The sequence below is a fragment of the Paramisgurnus dabryanus genome, chromosome 6 (assembly GCF_030506205.2).
Source record: "Paramisgurnus dabryanus chromosome 6, PD_genome_1.1, whole genome shotgun sequence".
Lineage (NCBI taxonomy): Eukaryota > Metazoa > Chordata > Actinopteri > Cypriniformes > Cobitidae > Paramisgurnus > Paramisgurnus dabryanus.
In genome coordinates, this window is record NC_133342.1 from 24209621 (window position 1) to 24235718 (window position 26098).

At 36.6% G+C, this 26098-nt stretch overlaps 3 protein-coding genes across 4 annotated transcripts in view; 1 reads left to right on the forward strand and 2 right to left on the reverse strand.

Moving 5' to 3' along the window:
• Positions 1-40: 40 nt before the first annotated feature.
• nebl (nebulette) lies at positions 41-4544 on the forward strand. The gene is made up of 7 exons (XM_065276240.2): positions 41-314; positions 427-521; positions 828-912; positions 2679-2786; positions 3390-3558; positions 3785-3903; positions 3992-4544. The coding sequence occupies exons 1-7, from the start codon at positions 246-248 to the stop codon at positions 4166-4168; spliced, it is 822 nt and encodes a 273-aa protein (XP_065132312.1). The 5' UTR covers positions 41-245; the 3' UTR covers positions 4169-4544.
• riok1 (RIO kinase 1 (yeast)) lies at positions 4508-10927 on the reverse strand. Its single transcript, XM_065276239.1, has 17 exons — positions 10746-10927; positions 10147-10351; positions 9974-10064; positions 9766-9835; positions 9633-9675; positions 9370-9462; positions 9155-9267; positions 8989-9069; positions 8790-8876; positions 7826-7963; positions 7605-7708; positions 6390-6496; positions 6164-6229; positions 5526-5645; positions 5378-5431; positions 4974-5120; positions 4508-4891 (listed from the first exon to the last, which is right to left on the reverse strand). The coding sequence occupies exons 1-17, from the start codon at positions 10796-10798 to the stop codon at positions 4781-4783; spliced, it is 1683 nt and encodes a 560-aa protein (XP_065132311.1). The 5' UTR covers positions 10799-10927; the 3' UTR covers positions 4508-4780.
• Positions 10928-11788: 861 nt separating this feature from the next.
• Positions 11789-26098, reverse strand: part of rreb1b (ras responsive element binding protein 1b) — a 40188-nt gene continuing 25878 nt past the window's right edge. Inside the window, exons 5-14 of one of the 2 annotated variants that reach the window (XM_065276241.2) lie at positions 25453-25542; positions 23707-23870; positions 20624-20768; positions 20380-20522; positions 20077-20266; positions 17411-19982; positions 16153-16212; positions 15592-15762; positions 14186-14959; positions 11789-14098 (exon numbers count right to left, since the gene is read on the reverse strand). In XM_065276241.2, coding sequence (XP_065132313.1) covers positions 13635-14098; positions 14186-14959; positions 15592-15762; positions 16153-16212; positions 17411-19982; positions 20077-20266; positions 20380-20522; positions 20624-20768; positions 23707-23870; positions 25453-25542 — 4773 coding nt within the window. In that variant the 3' untranslated portion in view covers positions 11789-13634. The remainder of the gene's footprint in view (positions 14099-14185; positions 14960-15591; positions 15763-16152; positions 16213-17410; positions 19983-20076; positions 20267-20379; positions 20523-20623; positions 20769-23706; positions 23871-25452; positions 25543-26098) is intronic. The other variant, XM_065276242.2, reaches the window with a different exon arrangement.

Below are 26098 nucleotides of genomic sequence, written 5' to 3' on the forward strand. Positions count from 1 at the left end.
TTAGCCAACTCCCCGCGAGCACAGTTCGAAGGCTCGTGCAACAGTCTCAGTGGGTGATGCTTGGCGAAGATGTCACGCGTCTTTGCTTCACTATCCTCACTGTGAGGCAAGCTGCACGCTCATAAACACTCGGCATAAAACTGCAGCAAACCTGGATGAGCATTTCGAAACAGTCGGATGAGCGATTATTGGTGGTGTTATTGTAGAAGTTATGTTATTTTCCGGACCATCGCAACAGCTTTAAAATGAACCCTCATTGCGCACGCTGTGGGAAAATTGTCTACGCAACAGAGAAGGTGAACTGTCTGGACAAGGTATTTCTCATACTTTCTGATAGTTATTGGAGAAATATGTTAATATTACATAAATTCTTGGTCAATGTTAACATTTGTTACATACATGCTTTGTTTTCACATTTTGTTGTAGTATTGGCACAAAGGATGCTTCCATTGTGAGGTGTGTAAAATGACGCTCAACATGAATAACTACAAGGGATATGAGAAGAAGCCTTATTGCAACGCGTATGTTAATGTCTATCTTTAATTTGCCATCATTACCATGTAAATTCAAGAAACAGTCCATGAATTCTCTTCTAACGTTTATGTACATTCTTCTAATGAATTTACTAAATATATTTATATTATCAATTATTTATTTATACATATATTATTTTTTATTTCATATAAATGTTGATATATTTAAATGTTTCTATGTAAATAACATATTATAAGTTATGTATTGATAAAAAGATTAAATTGTTTTGCTAAGATTCTCACGGTCTCTGAAAACACCACAATTCTTGTACCTCCCTTTTTTTCTCTCAAAAGGCACTACCCAAAACAGACCTTTACAATTGTGACAGACACCCCTGAGAACCTTCGGCTAAGACAGCAAAGTGAGCTCCAAAGTCAGGTAAACTTACATTGGGTGACCCGGTAATAAACAACATGCGTGTTATTTTTACCTTTAATGTACAGAAATTATAAAGAACTTCTTGAATTGCATTGGAATAATAGAGGATGGACAGAATCATTTATAGGCGTGGAAGTGTTTTGATCATTGTCAGTGTGGGACTGGGCGTGATACTTTGTGGTCAGCATGGAGAAAAGTAAGGCAGCTGTCTGCTCTGTGGGGCACTGGCAGATCCCCTCAGCTTCTCCACCTGGCAGCAAAGACACTGCCAACCCCATACTGTGGGCAACCTAATCTCGGCCTTCTTACAAAACTTTATTATGCTGAGGGATCGGTCAGCATCTATGAAAATGTGTTTCGTGTCCTAGCATAATTTTTCCTTCGTTGTATAGCTTTAATGGCACACATATTTCGTGTTGCCGTCTGTTCGATTTGACATCCATTAACTGTTCTTGTTGTATATGTATGCTGTATTAATACAAACTTAAAGGGATAGTTCCCCCCAAAATTTAATTTTGTCATCATTTAATCACCCTCAAAGAGTTACAAACTTGTATACATTTATTTGTTCTGGCGAAAACAAAGGAAGATATTTTGAAGAATGTTTGTAATCAAGCAGATCTGGGGCACCATTGACTTCCATAGTAGGAAACATTAATACTATGGAAGTGAATGGTGCCCCAGATCTATTTAGTTTTTAACATTTAAAAAATTATCTTAATTTGTTTTCAGCAGAAAAACGCAATTTATACACGTTTGAAGTGAGTAAATCACAGAATTTTCACTTTTTTGGTGAACTACCCCTTTAAGCACCTACATCTGACAGTTTTTTATGTACCTCAAATCGAAAAAGAGTATTCTGTATAGACAAAGGGGCAGTTTTCCAGACAGGGTTTAGATTGATTCAGAACTGGGTCTTAGTAATTTTAGGACACTTAAATAGTTTTACATACACAGTTTCAGTATTAGGGGTAACGCATTACAAGTAACGTGCATTATGTAATAATATTACTTTTCTGAAGTAACAAGTAAAGTAACGCATTACTTTATAAATCTACACATTAATATTTGAGTTACTTTTTTATAAAAGTAATGCAAGTTACTTTTTAGTTTAATTCATTTGATTAAAAAAATATGTACTGAATTAAACTGAATGTATTCACATTATGCACTCTATGCATACATGCCTGTGTGGGAACAGTTTGAGTCAGAAACCAGAGCTCTGGCAGGCCAGAGTTTGACATTTTTGTGATAAAATATGAAATTTCTGAATGCAGAACTTTTCAGTCATAAAAAACACCTGCAAAGCCTGAAAGAGATCAAGCCTCAGCCAAGAAAAAGTAACACAAAAGTAACTAAAAAGTAACTTAAGCATTACTTTCCATGAAAAGTAACTAAGTAACGCAATTAGTTACTTTTTTTGGAGTAACTTAATATTGTAATGCATTACTTTTAAAAGTAACTTTCCCCAACACTGCACACTTTACAAAAAACATGACTGGTGTGCATTTTGAGATAAAACAATGGCACTGATATATATTAAGATATGTCAGTGCAAGGTGTTTTTAAATAAAGGCAGCTCAAACATGCATTTTAGTCTGGGACTAGGATAAGCCTTGTCCAAGTTATCTGACAGGAATTTCAAAAATAAAACATCTTCTTAGAAAATCCCTTAAAAATTATCCACACTCCTTATAACATCAAAACAGCAAGTTTTGAACATTCAAGCACCTTTTTTAAATTTTAAAATACATCTTGTTCTACAGGTCAAATACAAGAAGGATTTTGAACAGAGCAAGGGTCGGGGCCTCAAATTTGTTCTAGATACCCCGGAGCTACAAAGACTACGGAAGGCCCAGGATCAGATCAGTAATGTATGCAATAAGTAATGCACAATTAAGAAACATTAAAGGGGACATTTCACAGACTTTTTTAAAAATGTAAAATAAATCTTTGGTATCCCCAGAGTACATATGTGACGTTTTAGCTCAAAATATCATATAGATAATTTATAATAGCATGTTAAAATTGACACTTTGTAGGTGTGAGTAAAAATGTGCTGTTTTTGGGTGTGTCCTTTAAAATGCAAATGAGCTGATACCTGCACTAAATGGCAGTGCCGTGGTTGGATAGAACAGATTAAGGGGTGGTATTATCCCCTTCTGACATCATAAGGGGGACCAGCATTCAATGACCTATTTTTTCATATGCTTGCAAAGAATGGCTTACCAAAACTAAGTTAATGGGTTTATCTTTTTCACATTTTCCAGGTTGATAGAAGCACTGGGGACGCAATTTTAGCACTTAAACATGAAAAAGTCAGATTTTCACAATATGTCCCCTTTAAGGAAATAAAAACAGCACATTTTTATATTTGACTGGTTAGTGTGGTTGATTGATCCGACATATACTGTAGATTGGCATGATACATAAAAGCTGATACAGTACAATGTAATTGACTGCTTCAATTTTTGCAGGCAAAGTATCACAAGGACTATGAGATGTCAGGTTTGCATGGGGTCACTCAAGGGACCTACCTGGTACAGTCTCAGATGAGATCCAACTATGAGATGGCGGACAATGGCACACAAAAGGGTGTCCATCAGTACATCATGGAGATGGATCGAAGACCTGGCGTGATTGTGGGTAAGTTCAGGTTAACCTAACACCTGGTATGGTCCAAATATTAAGGAAAAATAACAATAAAAACATATTGTATAGATCTGTAAAACCCAAAATGACCTCTAAAAGTGAATGATAAGAAACAACTACACAGGAAAATAGGAAGCAGTTAAAATCAGATTTTTTTTTCCAGTTTTCAGTAGTGTGATATATTGTCTTGAATCATGTAATTATTATAATTCTCTTTTAGCACCTGTACTTCCTGGTGCATACTATCCCAGCAGTCACACCCATGGGCACAGCTACATGCACCAAACCAGCATGCATTCACTAAGGTCAATGGAGCTAAGGTCACAACACACAAACATGGTAAGCCTTCATCTATCCTTAATATAAATGTTACTTTTACATTAAATCAGAGTTCATATGTATTAATGTATACAAACCTTGCCTCCAGACTGTATACAGAGCCCTGTATGACTATACAGCACAGGATTATGATGAGGTGTCTTTCCGGGATGGTGATATCATTCAAAATGTGCAGCCAATCGACGAAGGCTGGATGTATGGAAAGGTACAGCGGACAGGTAGATCGGGAATGCTGCCTGCAAACTATGTAGAGGGCATTCGCTAGGTGTCGAAGGTCTCGCACCCGCTGAGCCACAAATGAGTCCTACAGCTGAGCTTCATTGTTTATAGGCACCAAATGTTTTTAAATGGTCACTGGTAGATCTCTATTTTAATAGTGCTAACTAGTCCACATTTGTACGCGTTTATAACACACGTCTCTTATTTTGTAACGCCTGCAGTTCCAGTAACATAGGTGAATGTACGTAACACAGTAAATAGTCTGTACTTTAAGTTTGTGAAGTGACAATATAAAGAGCATGTTGTCACCTTATTAAATATAAAAAATAAACATTTTTACTTGCATGTCTTTGTTGCATTGTAAAACAAGAATAACTGTATAAACTGTTTTGAACAATGTGTATTAAATATACCACTAAAACAATGTTTACAAAATGTTTTTCTTTTCTCTTTTCAAGCTGTGTGATCAGAGAGACAGCTGAAGTTTATTAAATGCTTCATTTTATAAACGTTTATAACAGTTGATGCTAGTAGCATCTGTAATAGGGGCTGACACTCCATCACAATTAAGTTCCATGATTCCTGATTTAATGTGGATACCATTCCTTCATTACTCAGCTATCCATGTTTCTGTTATATCTTCAGTTCCCCATAGTCCTCATTTTCCTTTCTTCGTTTTGGAAACTTTCTCTTTACGTCTTTTCACGTGCTTTGGTACCTTATTTTTTCTTTTCTCCCTTTGAGCTTCTTTAACCAATTTCTTCTTTTCCTAAAAGAGACAGAAATGAAAACTTACTGTCAGAAACGTTTGAGAACAAAGAGAGTTTGTTTTGCTTGAGGATGACAGGTACCTTTCTGTCCACTGGTCCTGCCTCACTCTGACTCCCACCCTCTTGTGTGTCATCCTCTCCTGATTCTTCATCATCATCATCTTCTTCCTCCTCTTCCTCAGAGCCTGAACTGTCATTCTGTGTGGAGTCTTGCAGAATCGAGGGTACCTGTCAAATACAAAATTCAACTACAGCTTTTTAAATCAAATTTTGGCAGCTGCTGTTGTTTACATCCTCCATGGGAAATGAAGCCTTAATCCTCCCACATGCTATGTAGGCACAGTACACTCTGAAGATGCCTTTGCACAGATTTACCACATGGAAAAACAAAGGCTGGGCCACATAAGTTGTCTTAATTCTAATCCTTAAACTTAAATATACCAAATGGTCTTGTGAAAATGTACAAATGGCTTGATTCTTCCTACCGTTTGTACACCAGAGAGGTCCTTCCTGAGGCCTGTTACTGTCTGATAAAGGATCTATAATAGAAAACAGATATCACACTTTTAATCACTACTAATAATGCTCATACCACCAGTTCAATGTTACTCATATAGGGGTGCTGATACATACACTGTCATTTTGTGTATTTTCTGATGATTTTTCCTCCTTTTTCTTCAACATGGTGTCCACATCCCTCTCGTAATGGGTGACCTCATTAAGTGTTCGAGGAATGTAGGCTTTCTTAAACACCTATAATGACAAATAAGTTGTTTACATTATTAAAAGGGACATTTCACAAGACTTTTTTAAGATGTAAAACAAATCTTTGATGTCTATAGAGTACATATGTAAAGATTTAGCTCGAAATACCTTATAGATAATTTATTATAGCATGATCAAATTGCCACTTTGTAGGTGTGAGCAAAAATGGGTGTGTCCTTTTAAATGCAAATGAGTTGATCTCTGCACTAAATGGCAGTGCCGTGGTTAGATAATGCAGATTAAGGGGCGGTATTATCCCTTTTCTGACATCACAAGGGGAGTCAAATTTCAATGACCTATTTTTCACATGCTTGAAAAGAATGTTGTACCCACACTAAGTTATTGGGTTGATCTTTTTCAAATTTTCTATGTTGATAGAAGCACTGGGGACCCAATTATAGCATTTAAACATGGAAAAGTCAGATTTGATGATATGTCCCCTTTAAAGATATTATAATGGGAATATTCTTGTGTCTTAAATATAGTTTGCTTAAAAATAAGTGCACCTCCTCATCGACTTTGTCTTGATTGGATCGTTCTTCTGCAGTTCTTTCAGATGATATTTCCATTGCCTGCAGACGAACCACAAACATACTGTATATGATATACACTGTCGGTTACATTACTTTTTAGAAATACGAGTACATTATGATCAAAAAGTGACAGAAAAAGGAGAAAAAAACCTGTAATCTCAGTAATACTAATTAGGATGCAACACTGCAATTCACTGACCTTATCGAAGTACTGGTTAATGTTGTCATTGGTTATGGATGGATCTGTGACAAACTCAAACAACTCACGTACAGTCATAACTGCCACATTATGTTTCTGAAAGAAGTCTGAGAGAAAAAATTATTAAGAACAAATAAATCTTTGGTAACATTAACAGCATATTTGTTAACTTAATTAACCTATGCTAGGTTGACTAAATAAAGCTTTGCGATTAAGTTTTTCGTGCACTGTATGTTGCTGCCACCTAGTGGTGAATAATATAAACCGTTTATACAAGCAGACTGTTTTGCGTCTGGTTTTGATGAGTTTTTGTTTAAAATATTGTTTACTTAAAAAAATAAACGTTGCCAAAGCAAATTAAATAATGTGGATGTACTTTCAAAAAATTAAAGTTGTAATTAAACTGAAATTTAATTTAATGAATTTTGTGTGTTTCTACCAAGAAATAAAAAAAACATCAACCATATAAGACTCCTGAAGATAATTATTATGTATATTTAAACATATGTACACATAAGTGTATACATTTCAGATTTTTTTTTATTTTACATAAATACATTTTTTATATATAATATAGAATATATAAACATTTAAATAAATATATATATATACACACATGTTAATGTTTCTTAAATACAGACATGAAAGTGTTTGTGTGTATTTATATATACATAATAATTACACACAGCGCACACACTTGTATATTGTTACAAATCACTGTTATTTTGTATCTGATTAATCTTTGCCCAGCACTAGTTTATAAATGTCTTATAAAATGTAATGATTTTGTGTACTAGGTGTATGGGTTTATGTAAAAAAAAAGCTTATTTAGCGAAACCAAAACAAGCAAAAATTCAAATATCGTGACATATCGATAAACTCAAATCTCTTTGGTTATTGTGTGTCTCACGACTTATCGTTATGTGATATTTTATCACACAAAAACCAATGAGATTTAAAGTTGTCTACATTTCCATGTTAAAATTGAGCACTTTGGTAAATACATTAAGTGATAGATATTTTAAAGTGTTTATCTGTGATAGCATGCGGGCAAGTAAATTATAATTTTTCTGTGAACTTTAACCTGATATTTCATAGGCAAGGCTTGTGATGGCTTTATTTAGGAATTATAAAATTTATATTATTGTGTGCTTTTTAATACAAGCTTAAGAGTCTGACATAATCTTAAATAAAACTAGGGTTCTGCATGCCTACCATTTACATTGCTGCAATCCTTGCGAAGAAACTCCAGGGCATGAGGGTGATCGTGCTCAACAGACTGGGACACATCGATAATATAAGCATCTCCATTATGATAACTGCAAAACCAAAGTAGTAGTTTAAAAATACAGCAAACTAACAATATGAACGTGCTTCAATACATTGACCAATAACTGATAATGAAGTGACTGCATGCATCTTTCATTTGGGCTTACAGCATGTTAAACTCGCTGAGGTCGGCATGGACCAGGCGAGCTTCTTGGTACATTATTCTCATGTTCTGAATGACTTGTAGATAAAGTTCACGGGCTTTGGATTCAGACAGGTCAGCATTCTTCAGCAGAGGAGCAGGCCTGAGGAAAATAAAACACACATAATGCAAGTCTTGAATATTGTGAAATATGTTGAAAACATGCTTTATCAGTTCATCAGTCATTAACTCAACACTCAGAAATGTTATGCTTATTTAAGTGCTGACTTATATGTTGCCATGGACTAGACAACTAACAGCATGCACACAAAAGACAACTATTTCAGGTAGCAATACATTATGGTGTCGAGCTATTTTCAATCAGTCAGGTCATGTGACCTTAAGCTGTTAAACATCATGACTTAACATAGTACTGTAGAATTAAACAGACTATAAATATGGCTAATGCTCACGTGGGCATCAAAATGTGTGACCCTGGACCATTCAGCTTTCCATTGATGTATGGCTTATTAGGATAAGCCAATATTTGGCCGAGATACAACTATTTAAAAAATCTGGAATCTGAGAGTGCAAAAAATCTAAATATTGAGAAAATCGTCTGTAAAGTTGTCCAAATGAAGTCCTTAGCAATACATATTACTAATGATAATTTTTTTATATTTATGGTAGAAAATATGCACAATTTATATTTATGGAACATGATCTTTACTTAATATCCTAATGATTTTTGGCATTTAAAAAAATCTTTAATTTTGCCCTATACAATGTAAAGTAGTAATGTATAGGCTATGGCAACAAATAAACCCGTGCTACTTATACTGTAACTTAAAAAGAGTCACATGTGTAAAGCATTTCAGTATTTCAGATTTTTTTTAGACATAAAAATGTCAGAGTTAACCTTAAAAATGTTCATCAACATGTGTAAATGGTGAACAAATGCAGGGTAAACTGAATTAACGTCTGCATACATGTCATCTCGACCAATGAAGCTCATGACGAGCACATGACTCCGCAACATGATGGGCTCTGGACTGGGAATTTGTGCTGTCTGTAGTCTTGAGATAAACAGAAATCACGTTAGAGACAAATGTCATGATGAAATACACTTTAAATGTGAAAGTGCTGAGATAGGAACAACATATCATGTTCAAAATACATGACGCTCACCTGATCAAGTTTCTCATCTCTTTCTCTGCCCAAGTACGCACCATTTTCCTAGGATTGCCCTTGCAGTAGCCATGGCGGAACCTAAATTGAATTCAGTCATGGATATTTTTCGTTTAGCACACAAATGAGTCAAGACTTAAGTCCTACACAAAATCATTTGTCTTACCTGAACTCCCCACTGACATATTTATCTCTGTCTTTGAATAATAAAATTGAAGTTTTGTATATTTTGATGGCTCTGCTTTCACCTTTGGCCGTAGTTGCATGGTAGACGTTTGCCTATGGGACCGAACACACATCAGAAATAAATACCCATCACTAGCAGTCCTGGCTGGACACAAAGTAGAATAACTTGTGAATGAGGTATGAAAAAAAACATGCCTCTTTGCCTGTGCTGATACATCCATTGATCTCTGAAAAGACTCCTCGGCTGAGCATTTTGAATAAAATCATACGAGTCCGGGGGTCCAAAACCTGCAATCACAGTAAAGCTTAGATTAAATAGTACAGCCACAGTGCTGTATTCAATGTGATGATAAATCTACTCCAGTTATTTGTTAAGTAACTGAGACAAGACTTTACGGAATTTTGTAATATAATAACCCATTTAAGACAATTTATAAATAAGGCTTGAGAAGATGCACCTGTTCAACGGTCGCTCGATCGGATTTGTCCTTTACTCGAAACCTAAATAAAAAAGAAAGGAAAACTTCAATGTATGTGCTTTTTATGGTTTAAAATGCTATATTTACATTCTAAGAGGATATGGTTACATACGTCTCTGCATCCCTTTGTTTTTGCATCACATTGACTTTATTCATCACAAAATCAGAATAAGTCCGTTTATCTGTAAAACAGAAACAGATTTAATTCTGACAAAAGAAATACATATAAAATCCACAGTATATACATGAAGCTAAGCTATCCTTCATCTCACTGCTGCTTTATTTGTTGGTAATGTTTAGTGAAAGAATTGTGGGCTTACCGAGGTTTATTTTGTTTTCAAATTTTCTCAGGACCTTGTCTGATGGAGTGGACATTTTTGAGGATTTAGCATTAGAGCTCTGTCGATTAGCCTAGTGGAAAGAAATAGAGATGAATCATACTGCCATATATAGTTACATTTCCCACAATCCCAAAGGTTCTTGACATGAATACCTGCTGATTATTTCCAGTCTTCATTGCAGTGTAGCGCTTTGTGAAGTCTCCTCCTCCTCCTGATTCATTCCAATCCCAATCATCATCATCATCATCATCATCATACTCCTCATCATCATCTTCATAGTCATCTTCATTTTCATCTTTCTTGTCAATAGTAACTTCACTGATATGCGTCTCCGGTGAGGGCTTGATTTCAGACTCACTGAAAAAATATCACAATATTTCCCATGCTTAACTATAAAGATAAATCTTCAATGCAAGTAATTTTTGTTAGCATACACACCAATGGGTTGTCAAAAAATACATTTAGGTTCAAACAACTGACAGTTTGACAAATGACAGGACGTAACTTTCTCAGCATGTGGACTTTGTGCTTTCTCTTAAGGTATGTAATGTATGTCATCCATAAGCGATACAATTACTTATTTAAATCTTAGTTTGAAGAAGTTAAAATTATGTTTCACATGCAATTGTGTCAGGACTCTGCTAATTGCTTAAAAGCTATATAAATTACCCCCATATTCTTAATTACAACACTGTATGATTGACTAGTAAATATGATGAACGTTAACGTTAGTCAATAGAAAGTTTCATACATTCCCGTTTCCTCTGCGTCGTCAAACTGCCCTGGTACAAACTGGGACATCATTATACTTTAAATGTTCGTAAAGTATTAAATATGTCTTGTAATGTAAGTAAACTGATCTTGTGCTTTCGCGTGTGATCTACACTCACTAAAAACACACACATGCTACGTGCACGCGCGCACTTCCTGCCACGTGGGTAAGGGTGCCGAGAAGGAACATGAAAAACCGCAACGCAAAATACTTACGCATAGGTTTAGCTTACGTCCCAGGCTAAAATGCATGTTTGATCTGCCTAATTGAAGAAAAAAACATATCTTAACATATATTAGTGCCATATCAGTGTCTCAAGATGCACACCAGTATTGTTTTTGTAAGGTTTGTTAGTAAAAATGACTTAAATGTCCTATAACGTAAGGCCTAGTCCTGGATGAATCTAAAAAACCCTGTTCGGGAAACCACACTATTAAGTCAAATCTTTACCTGTATAAATATTTTGTTGAATTAGAGGAATTAAGTTATTTTAAAGAAAAACACCACAGTTTTTCAATATTGTACTATGTTCTTACCTCAACTTAGACAAATTAATACACACCTATCTGTTTTCAATGCGTGCAAATAATCTTTGTACAGCGCGTTGTGAATGTGTTAGCATTTAGCCTAGCCCCATTCATTCCTATGGCTCCAAACAGGGCTGATTTAGAAGCCACCAAACACTTCAATGTTCTCCCTATTTAAAGACTGTTACATGAGTAAATTCTTTATCTGCTTAAATTTTGTGCCATCATACTTACTTGTGTAACTACTCATGTAACAGTCTTTAAATTGAGGACATGAAAGTGATTGGTGGCTTCTAAATTCATCACTCATTTTTTGAATAAAAAAATATATAAATTATTTTACCACTTTTATGTTGTCTTTTAAATAAAGTGGTGCATCCAGGTTTCTGGGAATGTCTGGTTGGTCTCTGTATTTTAACCTAAAACTGTAAGTCTAAAGAGTTTAAATGACAAATATTAGTTGGGTAAAAAAAACACACACTACTTTCATTCTTTCTTTGTGTACATTTATTTATTGCATGATTTATTCACTTTACAGGGTTGAACAGAGAGGTGGGAAAATTAAAATCAATGAGTTGTATACATCTGAATTGATCTGATATTTACAATCCATTTGACAAACATGGTCAATGATGCTGAAAGCCAACCATCTAAAGGGTTTTTAATGCAATTTTCTGCAGAAAAAGGTTGATTTTTTAGCTTAAGCATATTTGTGACCAAATTCGTATATATCTGCACTGACTATGGTTTACAATAAAACAAAAGATGTTTAATACACAAGACCGATTACTAAACAAAATTCATTATTTGAAAAGCCCCTGAGGAGAGAATAACTGAGATAACAATCACCAAATCAGATTACATGCAAAATCATCAACTATATACTCATACTGTCAACCCCATCGATAATATACCATATGGTTTAATGTATTTAGAGCAACAGCTGTATTGGCAAAAGGTTGCAATAGCTGAAAAACAAAGACAAAAAGGTGTACTTATATAAAGCATCTGAATCTCCAAAGTATCTCACTATTTCCAAGATTCATCTTTCTGATTCTTTTTGCACCACAGATTGGATCCTACATGGCTTCTCAATATTACGACCATGCACTTTAGATTGATCAATAAATAACTGCATAAAATGTTCAGTGTTTACTATCATTGACATAACTGTGCACACTCACACACATTTACAAGTACATAAATCATTACACACACACACACACACAACAAAAAAGAAAATGTTTTTCAGCCAAAACATAAAGACAATTTACAAGGTTTTTTTAAATTATACATTGGTTTAAATTCCATTAACTGAAAACATTTCCACACCAATAAGATTTGGAAACTAATCCATCCATTTTAAATCTGTTCATGTAAAATTAGGAGTTCTGTAGGTCCTAAAACCCACACTATATTGCAACATTAGTGTAAAACTGTATGAAGTGTTTTTGATTGAGGATAAAATAATATCCTTTTTACATAAGACAGTAATTGATTATTAATGATAACTGAAGGTCTACCTTTCAGATCCTTAGTGTGAATGAATACCAGTGCTGATAAAGTCAGAATGAATCCTAGTAAGATTTCCAGTAGCACAAAACCCAAGGCGGCAAACACAAATCACACTGTATAGATACACAAAAGGCACTCCGATTCACACTGACATTGAATACATACTGTGTTCATCTCTTTGTATGCGAGTCTCTAGTCTCTTTGATCCACAGTCTTTGCAATTTAATACTTTACGCTTTGTGCCACAAGAGGGTGCTGTTTCAAGACTTCCAGTAATTCATACACACGTCTGCATCATTTGTCAACGAGGCTCAAAGATGGAGGATAATATACAAAGAATAGGCAAATATTGCCAATAAACCGATTGACCGATGATCACCCAAAATCAAATATAAAGCTAAATTACAGAACTTAACAGCAATTTTATCATAAATGTAATCAGCCAATCCTCAAAAAGTAAAAATGAGTCAGGCACTTTTCGATTTCACAAGATAAACTTTTTGACTAAAAACAAAAAACTTAAGAATAATACATTTTAATGCTGATATATAAATCTTCTGTTCATACAAATGTTCTTATTGTAATATAAAGGCTTTATATGATTTGTTAAAAAAAAATCATATAAATAGGATTAAAATGCTACCATCCAGTTGAGATGATCCAGGTCTCTCCTCTAAATAGCATTAAGGCATCAAGAGGCATCAGAAATTCTCCATCGTATACATACTGTATAAGACAAATGTTGCAATATGCCATACTTTTGTAGTTTTTCTGGACACTTGATAAACAATGGCACAAAATCAATTTCCTGAGGCACCACAGTACGCTAGGTTTTTGCAGGTTCTGGGTCACAGCCTGATTGGGTTTCTTCCAAGGCAACATGGATCAAAGGCTCCTCCATTTGAGGTTCATCCCGTTCAGCCCCATCTGGCTGAGGGTCTTTGGAAGGCTCTTCAGCAGAATCCATCTTCTTGTCTTCATGTTCTTCGGGTTCCTGCTTCTCCACTACATCTTCTTCACTGTCCTCCGCTTGGGGCAGCTCAGCTCCCTCGCTTTCATATTCGGTTTGGAGTGGAGCTGTTGCTTCACTTTCACTTCCAGATGGACACTTGACCTCTTTATCCTCCAGAGCCGCAGTGTCATCTCCCGCTCCGTCATTTTCTTCATTGGTTTCTGCCTCATCGGTTCCTTTTTCATCCGCCAGTTTCTGGTGGACACGTTGGTGCCTCACCAGACTGTGTTTCAGAGTAAAGGTGCGGAAACAAGTTTGGCACTTGTAAGGTCTCTCACCTGCAACACGAAAAGGTTTTTGTCATTTGTATCAATTTTGTATTATTATTATATTTGAAAATCTTGAAAAAATAAATTTGTGCTTACCGGTATGTGAGCGCATGTGTCTAGTCAAGTCTTGCAGGCTCCAAAAACGTTTGCTGCACACAGCACAGACCTTCTTCCTCTTATCGGTTTTGCCTCCAGCCCGGTCACTTTCTTCTTCTAAAGCCCTGAGCTCTGAGCAACCACTTTCTTCATCATCATCACTCTCAATCTCATCCCTCTCTTTCTTCTCTTCCTCTGCACCGCTCTCCACACAGCTGCTCTCATCTTCTTTTTCAACACCTTCTACCTTGGCCTCCTCCTCCAGCTCTTTTTTAGGAGCTGCGATCGGGGTTTGGTTGGACTCGGTAGGTTGTCGTCTTCCTTTCTTACCTCCATCTTCCTGATGGACCTCCTGAACATGAGTTTTCTGGTGCCGGCTGAGAGTAGCTGCGTGGCGAAAGGTCTTCTTGCAGGTAGCACAAGTATGAGGGAATTCCTCCACCTGACCGGCTGGTTCTGGAATGGCTTCGGTTAATTTAGGCTGGTGCTGCACTTCTTGGGAAAGCTTGAAGTCTACAAGCGTGTTGGCGAGGTTCATATCAAGACTCTTATTGCTTTGAGAGTCATCGTCGTCGTTTTGGATCGTCTCAGGGTTTGCGTCAGCTGCATGTGTTTCGATTGGATCTCTGATGCAATCTGTTTGTTCTGTGGCCGATTGTTTTGTTTGTTCTGGTGATTGTTCGGGTGATGAGAACTTCTCCTCTTGGTTAGGGTTGACTGTGCTCAGATCAGTAGCATCCCCAGGTACAGGAGGTTCAGTGTCAGATATACTTTCTACAAAGACAAACAAGGGTAAGTTAAGCACTATGTATAATATACATTTTCATAACACAAAAGCGATCCCACATTTACGCTTTTCAAAGCAGCTTACACTGCATTACAAGGTGTACATTTTATCATTATATGTGTTACGTGAGATCGAACCCACACCGTTTTTCTCCTGCTACGCAATGCTCTACCACTGAGCTATGTTTACAGCTTGGTACAAAAAGTGTTTTGCGTCTGTATAGCTCATTTTGACCTTCATGAGGGGGGTGAATTTTTTTGTAAGCCTTTAAGTTCTGCATAATTAAGGGCGTGGCCACTTGAGTGACAGTTGAACAGCCACTGCTGTCACTAGGGTGGATTTAGCAACCAGTCACCTCAGCTTTACCCACGTCCCACCTTTTTACCCATTTTCAGATATCTGCGAGTGATGCGCGGTGACGCAAGGCCAAGATGGCGACGGCAGGCACCTTAAAAAAGGATCTTCAGAAATCTGTTGGGACGTCACGGACACTACGTCCATCTTTTTTACAGTTTATGGGTTTAACCAGTACGTTTTTGGAGAAAAATGCTACATGATCTTCCATTTTACAGGAAAGACTTTACATATAAGACTATTTAAAAAGCACAACTGTACTGACCATTGGTACCCGTGCTTCCTTGAGATCCTTCATCAGCCTTGGGTTTGGTTCGAGACGCATTGTGTTGAAGACCTCGATTAGATACTCCATGCTTTCGGAGAAGGTGGCGCTCACAGTTCGACTTAGTAGAAAAGAACGCCTCACACTGAGGACAAGGATATGGCTTCTGACCTGTGAAATAAATGCACAAGTCATGATTTCATATCCTAGATACCTAAAATAAAGCAAGACGTATTAAATTCACTTCTATAAAAAGTATTGTATTCTTTCTACATAATATATGAAGAGTTCAGATGCAAAACCCTACACGTGCATGCAAGCTGATTTCCCAATCCCAGGCTATATCTCCCTCCACTTACTTTCCTTTCTGAAATGTAAAAGGCTCAAAAATTCAGTCAATATCCTAATATATTGTGTAAACCTCCTTTAACCGACTAAAAACCGTTAAATTCACGTATGTGCGCCGTCAATCGCCCAAACCGTCTTTTGTGCACTTAAGGGTATTGCTGAAAAAGGGACATTGCGTTTAAAGTGCCCCTCAGTTGGATTTTCTTAAATTACCTTTATTGCAGTGTGTAATGTAGCTGTCCACCAATGTAAACGGTCTGCAAAGTCGTTCATCTGAAAGTGCACGATAAATAAAGTTATTGTCTCCCACAATAAGGAGTCGACTCTGAATTGCCTCAAGTCCTCAGTGATTCGAATCTTTGTTCTGTTACAGATCTACGTCACCAAGTAACATATTTGCATGATGCCTGCCTTAGGCTGGTTCACAGCAAACAATGTCTATATTGACCCGCCCTCAAACACTTCAGCTAGTTGGTGTGGGTCACGTCATGTTAAGAAAAGGCGGTGTTCCGCGCAGAGAAAGCAAATGTGTGTTATTTCCACTTCTAAAAGATGATTACATTTGTATCATGTGGAGTACTCATTAAATTGGCAGAGACCACTGATCTATATAAATGACTGAATTGCGCATGACGTCCAAAATGTGAAGCCACCAGGCCGCCATATTGGTATGCCCAAACATTGTATTAAATCAATGGACTTTATCAGATTTTAATGATAAAACATCACATTACTAGTCTCCGGTTTTATATCTGAAGTCTCCCTGTACATTATCACAACGCAAACGTCCTAAGCATGTACATTCCTTGGAATAATCAGCAAAGGATGAGAAATCAATTCGCGTTTAAAAATCAATAAATTGTCTGCCGTACTTATCACTCAGAGAAATGATAAAGCGTGTAGCAAGATGTTAGTTTACAAACTTTAATGTTTTATCATTCAGTCAGTCACGTTTGTGCATGTACAGTATGTACCATTATAATGGCAATGGCTCTTACGGAAAAGAGGGGTTTAGTCAGACTGAATCTTTATTTCAGCATCCTAAAAAATAATTATTCTAATAAAGAGACTGAGAAATAATTATTTATGATCACTATACCATTGCAAAAACAACAAATCTAATGGTAGCATAGTGGCCTAAGACTTTTGATCTTGTGTGCATTTAAACCTTTTGTAGGGAACTCCAAAACAATATTAGGCCATTTTAAAAATATTATCTGAAGGGGACATTAACAGACTCAAAGCGGTATTTCTGAATGGCCTGTGGCCAGGATTAAGCAAATTTGAAGTAAAAGTATTTGATGAACGTATAATACGTGCCAAGAGTATTCAATTAATTTCATTATCTAATTTTTGATAGAGGTGGCGTTTAGTGGCTTTTGCATCTGAGCTCTTCATATATATGTTTTAATACATGTAAAGGATTGTAATGCATGGGCAAATTGTATAAACTGTAAACAAATGAGCTCACCTGTGTGTGTTAGCATATGTCTTTGTAATGAGCTGGCCCAGGGAAACAGTCGTGGACAGTAAGGGCATGTCATTTTCTGTGCTGAATTTGAATAGGCGTTCTTCTTTCCTTTGCTCTGCGGAGGTTTCTTTGGCTTTTCCTCCCTTCCTTCCATCATCTCCTCATTATACTCTGACTGCATCTCTTTCTCTTCCTTTACCGGCTCCATCTGATTGGGTTGTAAATAGGTACTGAATTTATTTGAATCAGTGGTGGCGAGCATCTTCTCCACACTGGGAAACTCTCCACTTGACTCCAGATCTATGCCACCAATTGATGCTGATTTCGAATCGCAGATCTCATCATGAAATGATCTCTTCTTGCATATCCTCTTCGAGTTATCGTGAGAAGACCCGTTCTGGGTGGAATCCGGATTCATGGTGATCTTCTTGTCAATTACTGTATTGAATTCCATTACACTAATACCGTTGCTGGCATCCGTACCCGTTTCAATTAGTACTGGGGTTGCGGACACAGAGGAGATAATCTGAGCAATGGAGGCTAACGGTGGCATTTCGGTAATACTGGAAACGGCAGATGGTTTTGGTAGCAGTGGCTTGAGGCGAGTAATAGGCTTGGTTATGTCGCCGGTTAAAGCAGAGGCCAGATTAGAAATGGAGAGAGCCAGAACTCCAGAATGGTTTTCTGCTCTTGGAGAGATCTGTTCTTTTTTAATATCTTGACGGCTCAGGTATGTGCTGTTAGCAGTTTCTTTCATCTTTCTCTTCTTTGCTGGATCCTTGGGTATAGAGAGATCGATGGGCTCCATAGAGCAGTCATTGAGAAGAGGGGGTATTGTTGTTTTTTTCGGCGTATCATCTGAGCCAATTACTTTTTGAGACTTGCTAGAGAAATCTAAAGGCTGATCCTGGTCAACAGGTCTAGCAGTGGTGCCTAGAGGAACACTACTGTTAACCAATCCATTTGAGGATGAAGTATGATGGTTAACTTGATCTTCGCCAACGGGTATAAGGCTTTTGATGTGCTCTTCAATTTCCTTTTCAGGAACCTCCGGGTGTTGCTTCAGCAGATGCAGAATGCAGTTTCGTTTAGCAAGGAACGCCGCCCCACACTGGCGACATTCGAATGGCTTTCGTTGACATCCGTTGTGTGTTCGCAGATGAATCTGAAGGGCTCTGTAGTTTTTAAGGTCTTCACCGCAAAAGCGACAAGATGTGTTGCCGGCGGCGGTTGTGTCAAGGAGGTCCAGTGTAGCACTCCCAAACACACTACTTATACTAGTCGAGGTGGTTACGTATTCAATGTTTTTCTCGATCTCCTTGCGCGTGTTCTTCATGTGTTTCTTGCGCAAATGGCGCTCACAGTTAGCCTTCACAGTGAAGGGGTAGTGACAGATGCGACAGACGTATGGACGCTCACCGCTGTGCGTTCTTAGATGTCGAATCAGCGTTGCTTTGTCAGGAGCGGAGTAGCTACAAATAGTGCACTGATAGGGCGATGCCCCCAGATGATGCCGCATGTGAGCCTGAAGCCCCCCTAAGAATGAAAAGACCTCCTTACAAAACCGACATGGATATTCTGTCTTTGCCGTCTTCTTGCTCAGAACTCTCAGTTCTTTTTCTTCTTGCTTGATCTTTCCAGTTGGAGTGTCATAGGAGATTATCGTGCTTCCTATGACATCTGGCCCCAGCTGAGTACTCTCCCAGTTCGTCGGAGAGGATGAGGTTGAGGAGGAAGAGGAAGCTGAAGATTGTCTGGCAGTTCTTGGCTGTTGGCCCGTTTGGGGCGGAAGGCTAGGACTGATGTTGCCCGATGAGGCCTTCTGGGCGTTCATAATAGGTGGAGGGGGCGTTGAAGCACCCATTCTGGATCGGGGAGTAATTAGGAGGGGCTTAGGTTTCAAAGAAGCAATCTGTTTGGGTTCCACCTGTAAAGGGCTGCCCTGAACTTTGGGGAGCAGGGATAAAGATATCTGCGAAGGCACCGAGGTGGCGATCTTAAGGATTTGTTCAATGTCTGCAAGCTCCACCGCAGCTTGACCACTTATTGGGACAAGCATACTGCCACCGACAACACCATGTAGGGGCTGCAGCGACAAGAGGCTGAGGGCAGCGTTCTTGTTCATGCTTTGAAGAGAGACGGGTTCTGAAAGCGAGATCCCGAGGCCGCTGCCGGCTTCTTGAGGTAGATTTGTTGAAGGCTGCTCAACGCGAATGAAGCGAATGCTGTCCAGAATCTCTTGCTGGATTTGCTCCCCAGATTTCTCTGGCTTGGCCAAAGAGGAGTGCTGGAGACCCAGACTCTCCATGAAACCTTTCTTCCCATCTGTAGCAGTAGTGTCAACGTGTTCATTGACCTTCTTGGACACCATAGAATGAGTGTTGACTTTGGGTGTATTCATAACAGCATCTGCATTTGGTTCCTGAGGTTCAACGTTGGTGTCGGCGCTACTTTCGTGTGATGATTTGTGAATATCCAGAGACTGCTGAAGAGGAAAGGCTTTGTTGCAGACATCACAAACAAATTTGTGGAACTTGCTGGCACAGCGTCGCAAGTTGGTCTCACACCAGACCTAAATAAATAAAACAAAATCAACGTTTTCTTCCTGTTACCTTTTAAGCAAATAGTTTACGTACAATTAAATATAGTGCACCCTGAATTTTCACCTGTGCAATATGTGGAAACTTGTGACAGCTGAAGTCAATGAACGCCAAGTCACCAAAACCCAAAGGGATGGAGGGGTTACTCTGAATAAACGGTCGTCCGCTGGGATCTGTGGGCATTTGTTTATGAACGACGGAGTTATGGCGAAGGAGACCACGGTGTGTCCGAAAAGTAATGCAACAAGTGTTACACCTACATTAGGAAGAAACATACGCAAACATTACACAGTCAGCTTGTTACTGCACACTAATGAAAACATAAAGAAAGTAAAGTCTTCAAGAGGAAAAACATCCTTCTGCGCCTACCTGAGTATACTCTCAGGATGTGTCTCCATGTGACTTTCCAGACCATATTTACAGATGAATGTCTTAAAGCAGATGGGGCAATGGTGGAGCTCTTCTTCACTTTTGACCGAACCAAGCTCTTCAGTCGTTGGCATCAACATTACCTAAACATAAGCAATGTGGTCACACATAAAACAAAGCCAGCATGTATTAACATTAAGTTTATATTCACATTTCTTTAGTGTCATCAGAAGCAGAGCTGTACCTTTTTGTTTGGTGGCTCATCCACCTGCTCCCCCTCTTCATCCACACTCGGCTTTCTTTTAACAGAGGGTCTGCGGCGCTTGTTCAGTGGGGAAGAACTGGGCGTTGAAATACTATTTGCATCCTTTTCATGAATTTTCATGTGCCTGCAAACATAAAAAACAGCTCATCTTTAACTTAATTATATAATGATGAATATAATGTGCTTCTGCACACTCTTGGTCAATAGGATAAATCATGATGCTCTACCGTAAAAGGATAGCAGGACTTGCCATATTTCATACAGTGATTATGTCAATATACAAGCTCTGTAAGCTAAATTCTTATTTATTTACAAACATAACATTACTTTTTTCACAGTAATTTACAGTAAATGAGTATTGTGCAAGTCTTGTGCCAGTGACAGCTGTATTGTTTGGCAAGTTATTTTTCATTCTCTTTATTAAAATACAAAATGTAAATACAGAAAATATGTACACACAATGTAAAAAAATCACTTCTAAATCTCTTTTTTGAGATGATGAGTTAATACAGAAGCATTTCTGCAGTCTTTCAAAGTTAACTGCCATTTTTATGATGTACCTATAAGAAAAACATACCACGTCTTTGTTAAACTCCCTCTATTTTTGTGGTGATGTGCAACAGGGATACTTTAAAAAGATAGTTCACCCAAAAAGATTAACATTTTTGTTATCATTTACTCATGTTGTTCTAAACCTGTATGAGTGTCTTTATTCTGTTGAGCACAAAAGAAAGTAGTTTGATAAATGATGGTAAGCGGGTCAGTGATAAAAGAGAGAAATCTTTAAAAGCATGCAACAGGTATATTTCAATGCACATTGTGTTATGTTGATTTTATGCAATAAAAAATTACATTTGCACCCCTTTTATGAAAGTTAATACTGAATGGACCTGAAAAAGTCAAATGGTGTAACCAACAATTGCGCCAAAGAATGAGATATATTAAATATTTTATCCACCTTAATAGCATTTAAGCATAATCATAAAAAACATTTTAAAACATCACACAAAATTTCTAAATGTAAATTTTAAGTCGCTTTTGTAATATTTGTCCGGACATATGCTGAAAACATGTTCTCAGGTCAAATATTTATATGTCATTAAAATGCGATTAATTTCGATTAATTAATTACAAAGCCTCTAATTAATTAGATTAATTTTTTAATCGAGTCCCGGCCCTAATATATATATATATATATATATATATATATATATATATATATATATATATATAAATATGAACACATTCATGTATAATTTTAAGAAAAAAAATGTATATATTAAGTATTTATATTTATATATAATATAAATTATACATAAATATACAAATGTATATACACATGTAAACATTTCTAAAACATATACATGCATGTGTGTACATTTATTTATACAAATTTATTATACACAGTTCACACACATATATGACGTAAACAAAAACTTTTATTCTGCTAACGATTAATCGCGATTAATTGTATAGCATCCCTAGGACACACAATAATTAACACCATGTCATTGACCCAATTCCACACAAAAGACTGTACCCAATGACTTCCATAGTAGGAATAACAAATACTATGAAAGTCAATGGGTACATTCTACTGTGTGCTTACCATCATTCATCAAATTATCTTGTGTTGCATACACAAGAGTCACTGGGCTGGGCAGATGCAATTATATGGCCAGCAAATGCTTTCTCTCGGAGAGGTCAAAGGTAGTATGCAAAGTGCTGAGAATCACATTACGACATGCTGGAACGTGTGTACCCCTCACCCTCCTTCACATCACTGAAACAAACCCACCTTTCAGGTTCAACCAGAAACAAGGCTCCTGATGCTACTGTGTGCTTTTAACTACTGACTTTTAACTTAAGATGTCAATACGTTGTGTGTTTGTACAGCGATATGTTTACTGTATAGTGGTGTATAGTGTTTATGCATATACTGTATGTTGAATATACCTATGCCCGACTTGACAGGGAGGATAAATGTCAGCAGACCCAGTGGTAAGAATCTTGTTTTACATTCTCCAGCCAAAGATATTAATAGCAGAGTGATGGCCACCCACATGTGGACCAAACCCGGACAGCCTGAATCCCTTTCCATCTCACGGCTTTAACCTCACTTGCTCAGCATAACAATGCTATCATGCATAACTTTTGAGATTTCTTCTCACATGCCACTTAATCACGTTGTGGTTCTGTGGTTGAAGTGACGTGTTGATGCAAGACTCCAGACTAAATTTTCACTTCTGCAGTGCCTTATCAATAGAGCCAGATGGCACTGTGGATTAAACGGCTCAATAGCATTATTTAATGGTGTGGAAGGCAAGTTTGTGGTTTTTGTTTTGTGATGTAAGAAACAAGACGGTTAACACACACACATATCGTGTGCACAAATAAAGGCTGATGCACAATCTAAATAATAGTTTATCCACTCTCTTCCTGAGCCCATTTTCCTCTCTCTCTCTCTCTCTCTCTCTCTCTCTCTCTCAAACTTCTTCCACCCCCATCTGGAATGCCTGCATGTCTCAACTGCACAAGCAAGTCCTCTATGCACATCTCATCAACACAAACAGAAAGAGACCAGTCACACAACAAAACCCCAGCCATAAAGATGCATGAAAGAGATGCATGGACATCTTTAAAGAATGCAAATACAGGTGACATAAAAGAAAGAAGCTTGTGCAGGTATCAATACCAGTAACCCTTGAGAAAAAGGCTCTCACATCACATGTGCAATCTTTCATCTCTCAAAAACCTGGCTTCAGTGCTGGCCCATCTCCTTTACAAACCTACCTACAACAACTAATAGTTAATGCAGCCTGTAGCCTGTGCACCTTCACCTAAAACATTTACACCTGGTGAATGAATCTCCCAATCATCACTATTGATTTGATCACTCCAAACACTTTCTGAGGTACAGTACATTCAATAGTTAATTTAATTTTCTTGCATCGGTATATATGGTGTACTTGGCTATTGACACACTACAGGAGCTCTATCTTCTGCATACTCATGTTTAACCAGACACTAGCCTAAACTTCAAACATTACAAAATCATTTACCTGTGCATGTTTCCATTGGTGGTGAAAGTCTGGTTACAGATGTTACACTTGTATGGCCTCTCTCCACTGTGTACCAGCATGTGGCGGTCGAGAGAACTGGCTGAGCTCAGAGCCTTTCCACAGATACTGCAAGAGTGGTCTGTGCCGCCACTGTCTGTATTATGCTGGAGTAGAAAACCATAATTTCAATAAAATATAAATGTTTGATAAATCTTCATGTTTAATGTAATGGTGATCTGTAAAGTCTACAGAGGACACAGGGTTTCCCAACCTGGGGTTCGTGGGTTGATAAAAATGTTAATTTTTTATTAAATCATAAAAGGACAATTATTTTTAAATAATAATTTATAAAATATAATAATATTATTTTATTATAATAATGTAATAATAATTATAATAATAATAATACTCTAAAATTTTACTTTAAAAAATCTAAATAAAACGCTTACTAACAAATATATATTTTTATATATATTATATATGTTTAATTTGCATGTCACGTAACCATTACACAACACTACAGGTTGATAAAAATAATATATTTTTATTAAATCATAAATGGTAAATTATTTTAAAATAATATAATAATAATAATTTATAATAATATAATATAATAAAAATAATATAAACATTTAACTATAATAAAATGCTTACTAACAAAATAAATATTTTATTTGTTTAATTTGCATCACACGTGACCATTACACAACATTACAATCTATCAGAAAAATACCAAACTGGGGTTCGTGGTTTGATGAAAAGAATATATTTTTAAGGGAAATTATTTTATAATAATAATAATAATAACAACAACAATAATAATAATGTATAATAATAACAACAATTATAATAATAATAATACTATTTTATAATATAATAATAATAATAATAATAAACATTTTACTTAAAAATCTAAATAAAACTAACAAAATATGTATTTTATTTGTTTAATTTGCATGTCATGTGACTATTAAACAACACTACAATCTTTTAGAAAAATACCAAATTTTATTTTTATTAAATCATAAAAGGGAAATTATTTTAAAATAATAATAATTTGTAATTATAATAATAATAATAATAATAAAAACATTTAACTTAAAGCAACACTATGTAGTTTTTTGACCTTTAAATAATGTCTCTAAAATTATTTCAGTGGTAGAACAACTTTTAACTGGACAAATTGTACTGTTGCTGCAACCTGAGCAGCCTCCTAGCTGCTACAAGCACACTCTGAAAGTGGAGGTGGAGGGTAGGAAACACAGCCCAACCCCTCCCCCTGCCTGCAGAAGAGTGTCTGATACCAGGCACTGTTGTGCTTTTCAACCACATGGGGGAGCTGTAAGTCATTTTTACATGGAAACTACATAGTGTTGCTTTAAAAATCTAAATAAAACTAACGAAATATGTATTTTATTTGTTTAATTTGAATGTCATGTGACTATTAAACAACATTACAATCTATCGGAAAAATAAGAACTGCAACTGCAAAATGGGAAGTTTTATGTAAAAATTAAAGACAACTACCAGATTAACGTCCAATAACAGGAAATAAAAACAATAGAATACTTCTGATAAAACTTTAAAATGGATGAAAAATAAATGTTTTTGAAGTTAAACATGCATGTGTGTTATAACATGATTTATTAAATTTATTTCAAAACCCAATGGGTACTTCCAAGTAAATAATTGTAGTTAAGAGGTTCGGCTAAAGAAAAAATTGAAAGCTGCTAGTGAAGAACATACCTGTCTGATATGCATGGTGAGTTGGTGCTGTGTCATGCAGTTTTTGTTACACAGGGGGCAAATAAAGCTTGAGCGGTCGTCCTTGCCTTCCTGTAAGACACATATAAGAAATTATTTCAGAGAGATCCATAAAATAATCAGCATGTTTTATATATGATCAGGCCTGTTTGCTTTTTCACAGAAATGAATTTGAAAAACTGATCCTGGCCTGCGATTTGGGAAATGGTTTGACCCTGCTATTTCAAAGCCAACCATGAGGCTGAATCGCTCTCATTCCTGTAAAAAGACAATTTACTATCTTGTACTAGGCAGCAGCCCCTAACAGGCTGAAAAACCAGGTTTGAAAAAAAGCTTAGTTAAAGAGACTTAGTCACCCTCATATTGTTATAAATCTGTATGAGATTTTTTTTTTCTGTTTTGATCAAATATTTTAATAAATGATGGACATTGAAATCCATAGTATTTGCTTTTCACACTATGGAAATCAATAAAGAAACTCATACAGGTTCAGTACAACATGAGGATAAGAAAATAATGACAGAAGTTTTATTTTGGGGTCAACTATAACTTTATAAACCAAGTTGCATAATTATTTAAAAATAAAGAAAAAAATACATGTATATATATTTTTTTATTTTAACAGCAT